General features: G+C 41.0%; 1 protein-coding gene across 1 annotated transcript; it reads left to right on the top strand.

Moving 5' to 3' along the window:
- The first annotated feature begins 207 nt into the window (after positions 1-207).
- F2R (coagulation factor II thrombin receptor) lies at positions 208-7,633 on the top strand. Its single transcript, XM_066338522.1, has 2 exons — positions 208-513; positions 6,134-7,633. The coding sequence occupies exons 1-2, from the start codon at positions 453-455 to the stop codon at positions 7,330-7,332; spliced, it is 1,260 nt and encodes a 419-aa protein (XP_066194619.1). The 5' UTR covers positions 208-452; the 3' UTR covers positions 7,333-7,633.
- The last annotated feature ends 595 nt before the right edge of the window (positions 7,634-8,228 follow it).

The following is an 8,228-nucleotide window of genomic DNA, read 5'->3' as shown; positions in this document are numbered from 1 at the left end:
GGCATTTCATCTGGCTTTGGAACTGCTCCCGTGAGGCATTCGGACTGCAAATTTGCCAAACGCAGCTTAGAATTCCTTGAGTATAACCTTTTGTTCCGGCGCTCCGGACCTCTCACCCCGCCCCTGCCCGCCACCGCTTCCCGTGTCCCGTCCGGGGGCAGGGGCTGCTGGCCGGGCTGTGAGTCCCATGAGGGCGGCGGCGCTGCCCCTGAGCCTTCTCCTCCTCCTCCTCCTCCTCCCCTTCCTCCCCCGGCTCTCCCCTCCCCTGCCCGTGCCGCCGAGCCCCTGCGGCCGGAGGAAGTCGCGGTGCGGGCTCTTGGCCAGCTCCAGCCTTCTGTGGGCCAGCCCCGCGCTGCCCCGCACGGACGGACGGACTGCCTGACGGACGGACTGCCTGACGGACAGACGGACTGACGGACGGACGGAGCTCGGGGAGGAAGGAACGCGCGGCCATGCGGCCCCGGGCGCTGCTGTGCGCCCTGGCGCTGCTCTGCTGCCCGCCGCCCCGGCCAGGTGGGTCCGCGGGGATGGGGCCCGGCGTGTCCCGAGAACCGGGGGATAATCACAAAGCGTCCGGGCACACGGCAGCTGTGCCCGCACGTAGCCGGGGCGTGGGCCGCCCTTTGGGAGGTTTTAGGGCGAGCTGGGGCCGAGTTTTGCTCGGCTCTTTGTGCTCATGGCAGCGGCGAGGAGAGGCTCTTGGCGGCGGTGAGGGATGGCTCGGGGTGACGGCGGAGCCCGGGAGGCGGGCGGGAAGTAGCAGGTGGCGGTGGAAGGGACCAGATGGGCGAGACCTGCTGCGGGATTCTCTCAGCGTTCTATTAACAACGTAAGAAGAGGGAGTGCCAGCTGAATTTCTAGGCGGTGCAAACTTCGGATGATGTGCCAGCGCAAAAACAGTTCGGAATATCCGAGTGGATAGATGACTTTCACGGTTATTTCATGGCTATTCACTAGTAGCAACATCAGTACCCTAACTGGTCAGCCCGTGGATCCATCCCACTCAGAGCTTGTTAGATGATGAGGCTGCTGAGGTAAGGGAAGGTGAGAGAAGACATTTATCCATGTAACCTCACACTTTATGGTAGAGGTACAGCAGTACAAAGGATTGTGCATTTAGCACAGGGTTTTTTTTCCTAGTACTGTTTTGTTTGATTCAGTTTAAGATTTTTTTCAATCAGCTAGTGGTGATAGTGCTGCTGTCCTGGGACTAAGAAGTAACCTAGTCCCATGAGATGGCCTGCAGTAAAGCCTCATGTCCTACGTACTTAAAAGGAGCAGCTAAGAGGAAATTTCAGAGCATAGCACACTTTGACTGCTGAGCCAAACTGAAAGGGGATAGACTTAGTGTTCCTAACTTTGCTGGGAGGGAAGCATCAGAGAGGGGAAATAAATTTTTTTGGCACATCAGCAAGGGGGAATGAAATTTGGCACATCAGCAAAGGGGAATGAAGCTGTCAAAATCATGTTCATATGGAAAGTAGAATGAAAATATCTTCTTAAGAGAAGGAGTTGGTGGTGTAAAAGACAAACTATACATGTTAATGCTAAGAAAAAGATTTCACCGTTGGGTGCTATTCTTCCAGTTACTTCATGCATAAACAGAACTAACAAAACCCAATCTTCTGAATATGTCTTCTGCTCTTCTTGTGCTCACTTCCACTGTAATAATAAAATTTCCCCACTGTCCTAGATTACCTTCCTTGTTTCTGCCACAATGTACTTTGTTCCCATTTCCCATGCACTATTGTATCCTGATACCTGCTCTGGCCTTGACCTGCAGCTTCTCTGCTGCTTTTCCCTCATCCTTCACTATGCACAGTTACCACATTACTGACCTGTGCTGTTCCTCTGGGCAGGTAAAAAAGCACTGGTTTGGGGGTAGGTTGGTGTTAAGTGCCCACAGATTATCTGACCAGGTGCTGTTGAGGTGCCTAAGGTCTGAACTTGCCAGGACTTACCTGCCTTGGGACAATACTGGCAAGATAGAGAGATGTTACTGTTTGAAGTCAGCCTATGTAGTTAAAGAGATGAGAAGGGAGAGCAAAAAGGAGCAGACACCCACTGGCAAGAAAACAGTAGTTCAAGACAATGTGTTCAGATTACTACTACATCAGTTGTGTAATCTCATAATAAATTCTGTATAAATGGAGATGTGAACTCATAAACAATCCAGTTTTATTTTTATGAAAGCAAATACCTGTCATCACTCCTACAAGATTGTGTCTTATTTTGTTCATTAATGTATCTGGCATGCACTTCACAGTCTGCCTTCACATGCCTAATTTATGGGCCACTGAGTAATTTAGATTCTAGATGCTTATCACTTCGGGTTATACAATGGGGAGATAAAAGAATGCCATTTGTTATAAGCAGCTGTTATATGCAGCTGTCACCAGTGATGCCCAGAAATCAGTGTTAATGGTTGTCCAGCAGCACATACGGAAATATTTAATTGGCTTGTGTTTGGCTTGTGTAGGAGCCCATTCTTTAGTCTCTCACATCTCAAAGATATCCCTTGGGGTATGAAGTCTGCTGGTTTGTAACATCCTGTCCATATTTATGGGCCTACAGAAATATTTTTGAAGTTTCTTCTGGAGCTCAAGAGTGCTTTTTAAGGTTGGTCAAAACTGTTGTATTTTTTGCTCTCTAATTCTTTCAACAGAGTGGTATGCAGTGTATTTCCTTGCATATGAAAATAGACATGAAAAGAAATTACAATATATCTCTATTTTTTAAAATGTCCAAGTAAGCAGCATGGGTATATACTGATTGTGAGATGAACAATATATAATACTTGATGGAAAATAGCACACTGTGGATTGTTAAAATTAAACCATCACAGACTTGCTGAGCTTTCTGTATTTCCTCTATGTCCTTGTTGAAGAACTGATGAAAAAAACACAGGGACTAAAAGAAGACTTCGGGCAACTTGAGTGTTGTGCTGATTCTCTGGGATTTTTGCATTTTGAAGTACTTGTTGGAGGCACAGAAAAGACTGCTTATCATTCAGTGACCTGACTACACACACCACAAGGATAAAACTTCCATGCTTTGACTTCTTCCAAAAGGACTGGATGACAGCCTCAAAAAATAAGATGACCCTTTGAACATTTGTGATCATTATACAAGCTTTACTTCAGTTTTCCTAGCAGATTATTCAAATTATTAAAAAAAAATTAAGCCATAGTGAAATCTGGTTTAGATAAATGATATCTATAGCTTGAAAACAGCTAGGAAGAATAATTTCACACATTTTGGTGTAGCTGTAGCTAGCAGTAGTTTCAAAAACCTTTCTGTAGAGCTACTGTATATTGGCAGTCTTGTACTAATCCAGTTTAAGTGTAATGCACTTTCCCCCACTGATATTTTTGTTTGCTATGAAGGTTCATTACAATCCTTTGAAATAACATGACATGATTTCATCCTATTCCTTTCTGTGAATAAATCTCTATATTCAGCTTTTTTTCATATAAACACTGACACAGAAGGAATACAAAATCTTGGGACAGTATCTGTCTTCCTTTCTGTTTCAGAAAGTATGGAGTGCATATTGTTTTTTCTAGAATTATGCAGACACTGTGTCATACAAGCAGCTTGGTAAAGGATAAGAACTGATACATGGCTGTCAAGCTTTCAAATTAAATTTAGTTTCAACAAGAAAGTTTAAGTCACCACTCTTTATATTATCTAGTGGCACAAAAATAGCAAGTGTGATGCTTCATTACCTTTTTCCACAAACCTGGCTTGCAAGCAGTACCTTATGTGGTCTAAGTTTAGGATGGGGACATGGATTGAGAACAGGAGTCATCATGGAGGTGATGTTGACAGAATGGAAGTTGAGTTCAACTCTGAACTTAGAAAGCCTCTACTATACAAAGAACACATAGTTTTCGCCAAATAAAATTATTATTCCAGAGAATTTTAACTAAACTTAAATTATTTATAAGTTTTTTGTACTATTTTTTGTACAAATTCATTGTAATACAATTCTATTCTGAGAAAATTTCTGTAATGGAGTAAAAGTGACTCTAAATCCTTTCATGTAATAAACTCATAAACAAGGTGTTTACAAAGGATTTACAATATAATTAAAATTATTAGCAATGTTCAATTAACTATAAGCAATAGCTAAGACAATGGCTGGTAGTGAGTAAAAGTACTTGTCCCAATCGTAGCATTTTTTTCCTTGCAGCATATTTTTATACTGTTCTCAGTTAGGAGTTAGTAATGAGAAGTGGGTCAGGCTAGCACTCAGGCCATCCACACTCAGAGATTTAACCTCAGTCATTAAAGGTCAGTGGCTCTGATTTGGTTGGCTTGCTAGTTCTCAAAAGTGTGAAACTGCAGCATAGCTCAGGTCCTTCAAAGTTCAGGGATACTGGGATGAGAGAGGTGCTGGTGCCTCAGTTACAATGTCATGCAGTGGTAATTTTGGCAACATAGTTCCTAACTCCAGGCTTTACCCTCTCTCTTTTCAAGTCTGTTCATATCTTGTGTTCCCAAACACATGCATTCCTCACAAGAAACCATGTCACCTCTTTGTTTGGTTCTCCACACTGTTCTACAGTGGTGGAGAACGCAAGAAGAACATGTCGACCTTCGGGGGACTAAAATTATCATTGTCTTATCTTTCAGTAACCTTCCAGTTTGGAAATAAATACTCATAGAATTCAAAGTCATAAATTCATAAAACTTGTGTGTGCTGGAGATATAATAGGTACAGTTGACAGATTTTTCCTCACTTTTACTGATGTCTTTACCATGGAGACAAGCTTCTGGGTGTAAGAAATCTGGGAAGGGAGGGGTGTTCATTCAAGTATGGTTATAATCCTCCCAGAAGAGATGAAGACCAGTGGTGTTATTTGTGACATATTTCTATTGCAGTGAACATTAAATACAGAAAATCTCCTAACTCTTCAATGTCAGCCACAGTCTGAAGTTAGAATTGTCATACAAAAGGACTTGTGCTGCAACTTAACTGCCAAGCTAGGAGCCAACTCTTTGAGCCATCCAACTGCTTGGATTAAATTTACAAAGAAGTGTTATAGATTAGGGTTTTATGGTTCTGCCTGTTGTTCCTGTTCTCTTTAAAAATACAGAATAGACCCTTTTATAAATGCGTTTAGTGCCCTTCTGTGCAATCACCAAATCTCATGTACTTCTGTCATTTCTGCTTCAAACTACATCCTTCCTAATACTGTCTCTGTAACAAGCTCCCATCGTCTTTTTTTCCGACCAGAGAGGCTGCAGTCTAGTCACTTTGCATATGAAAACTATTCTCTCAAACACTTCCCTTTTGTGTCTCTGCCCCTAGAATGCTGCTGTGACACAGCAAGGTACATAAAGCACAGCTGCTCAAAATAAAATCACCAAATTGCCTTACCAGTCCTTTGGTCTCCCCCCACATTCAAGAGTGATTGTCACAAAATCCATGCCGGGTAGGGCCCTTCTCTCACTGCCTGTGCACAAAGGGAAGTAACTAGCTGCTTAAAGCTGCAGCCACTCTTTGCCATCTGGCTCCTTCAGATGTTTTGGTTAAAAACACTGGTTTCAATTACTGTAGAACAAATAAATTGCTTCTAACAAGCAGCATCTTACACAGGTGAATCATTACCATGTACTTTTAGCTCACAGATCAGAGCTAAGTCACCATCTTTTAAAATTTAATTTTCTAGGGTTCAACAAAGGATCAACAGCCAAACAGGTGATTGGTTATTCAGGTAGTTGTAACTTTCTCACTTCTGTCCACCCACAGTACACTTGAATTATTCTATGCCAAAGCAGCTTAAGCCAAAACTGAAAATGACAGTCTTAAAAAAATATATCTCTCTACAAACAACTTTGCTGAATCATATGTATGAATCATATATTAATATAGCTAGAATCACTACTAATAAAATCTTTCAAGCTAAGAGATAGGAGACAAAGGAGGACATCTTACCCAAATTTGTAGCAGGAGGAGCTAAAATAAAACAGCAGACCTGTGAGCAACCTGTGTGTTGAACCAGAAACCAACTTTATTATTTTGTTTATTTAATGTAATCTGAACTTTCCTTCTTTAAAGATGTTTTCACTTCCCCATACCACCTAAATATTGCCTTATTAATCTTAATGCTTTCTTACTTTTCAGGCTTTCCAAATAATAGCAGCAAACCAGGCATCAGAAGCTTTTCCATACGTTATTCTTCCAGTCCAGATGCTGATCTTATACCTATTGACGGTGATACTGAAAATGACTTGGAAATCGGATCAGGAGCCACCAATCACACTGGATCATTCCTACGTGAACAAGTGATGTCAGTTCAAACAGCTAGATACCTCACCAGTCCGTGGCTGACTCGTTTTGTCCCTTCAGTTTACACCCTAGTGCTTGTGCTGAGCCTCCCTCTGAACATTACAGCCATACTCGTGTTTCTAAAAAAGATGAAAATTGAGAAGCCAGCTGTAATATACATGCTGAATTTGGCCCTAGCAGACGTTCTCTTTGTAAGCGTGCTTCCATTTAAGATTGTTTATCACTTTTCTGGAAACGACTGGTTTTTTGGGCCTCAGATGTGCCGTTTCATCACTGCTGCCTTCTTCTGCAACATGTACTGCTCAGTAATGCTCATGACGAGCATCAGCTTCGATCGCTTCCTGGCAGTGGTGTACCCCATGCAGTCCCTGGGCTGGCGTACGCTGCCTCGTGCCTCGCTGGTTTGTTTCATCATCTGGCTTGTAGCAATAATTGGAGTTATACCTTTCCTCCTACGAGAGCAAACAATGGAAATACCCAGGCTGAACATAACGACTTGCCACGATGTGCTGAGAGAGTCCGAACTTCACGGCTATTACCTCCACTTCTTCTCTGTCTTCTCTTCTGTGTTTTTTATAGTGCCATTTATAATTTCTACTGTCTGTTACGTATGTATCATTCGCTGCCTTAGTTCTTCCACCATGGTTGCAAAGCAAAACAAGAAGACGCGTGCCTTGCTCTTGTGTGTGGCTGTTTTTTCTGTTTTTGTTATTTGCTTTGGACCAACAAATGTTATCCTCTTAATTCATTATATCCATTTTTCATATGATAACAGCTTAGAATATCTCTACTTTGCCTATCTACTCTGTGTTTCTATCAGCAGCATTAGCTGCTGCATTGACCCCTTTATTTACTATTATGCTTCTTCCCAGTATCAGAGACAATTTTTCAGCCTCTTCAATTGTAAAAAGACTTTTGATCCTAACAGTAGTAACAGCAGTGGCCAGTTGATGTCTACCACTAGTAGCAGAAGGGCTACACTGACTACTAATGTGAATAACAGTGTCTATAGAAAATTACTAGCAATGCATTGAGATAACATGTCTTTTAATTGTTTAATTTTTACACAGTTGCCAACAAAAAGAAGATTGTTATATCCAAGAGATGCAAAACCTTAAACCAAGTTGTTGTATGATACATAGCTTTATGTATCCAATATAGTACTACATAACTCAAAACTCTGTATTTGTTTGTGCATAGAGATAGATATATATATACATATATATATATATAAAAGATTTGTATAGTATATGTAAATAGGTTAATGTAGAGGGGAAAAATAATTTCTTAATAATAGTTGTTGAGTGGTTTTCAAATAAAGTTTTTTCAGACAAATGCTTTGTACTGTCCAGTTTATTGTAGAAATCCCATTTTAGTATTTTGAACTGTATCTATCTGGTTGAATAAATAATAAATACATATACTAATTCCATAAATACATATGGAATCACTCCATCCATCCAGTTGTTCCAGAAAAAAAAAAGTAAAAGTATCTTTCCAGGTATTATTTTTTCTCCCATATGTCATTTTTTCTATAATTATCTATTAACTTATTTCCTTAACATTATTTCAAATCTTGGAACACTGACATAGTTAATTTCATGTTTTTACATATGCCACTTCAAAACAATCTTACGGTTTGGGAATGTGAGGAACCAAAACCTAGGTATTGCTTCGTGCAATGTGTTACATGGGAGATACTTTCCAGCAGCTGGAGCTAGCTTATTTTTGGTGTTCCTACCATTAGCATACGCTAGGCATTTTGGTTAGGAATGTGGTATATTTGACAATTAGTTTCACAAAAATTTGTGAGATGTTGTTTTACAACAAATCAATGTCTCCAAAAAATACACTGGAAAAGCTCCATTCATCATCTTGTTATACAGTTCCCAAATGTATTTTCTTGCACATCGTTAGTCATCATGCATAT

Source organism: Sylvia atricapilla, chromosome Z (genome assembly GCF_009819655.1).
Source record: "Sylvia atricapilla isolate bSylAtr1 chromosome Z, bSylAtr1.pri, whole genome shotgun sequence".
In the NCBI taxonomy this organism is placed as follows: domain Eukaryota; kingdom Metazoa; phylum Chordata; class Aves; order Passeriformes; family Sylviidae; genus Sylvia; species Sylvia atricapilla.
The sequence above is the reverse complement of the archived record's forward strand: the minus strand, read 5'-3'. Positions and strand labels throughout refer to the sequence as shown.

Bases quoted from the DNA above. Each gene is read 5' to 3' on its own strand.
- F2R (XM_066338522.1), top strand. From the start codon at position 453: ATGCGGCCCCGGGCGCTGCTGTGCGCCCTGGCGCTGCTCTGCTGCCCG. The intron at 514-6,133 runs GTGGGTCCGCGG...CTTACTTTTCAG, and splicing joins CTGCCCGCCGCCCCGGCCAG to GCTTTCCAAATAATAGCAGC.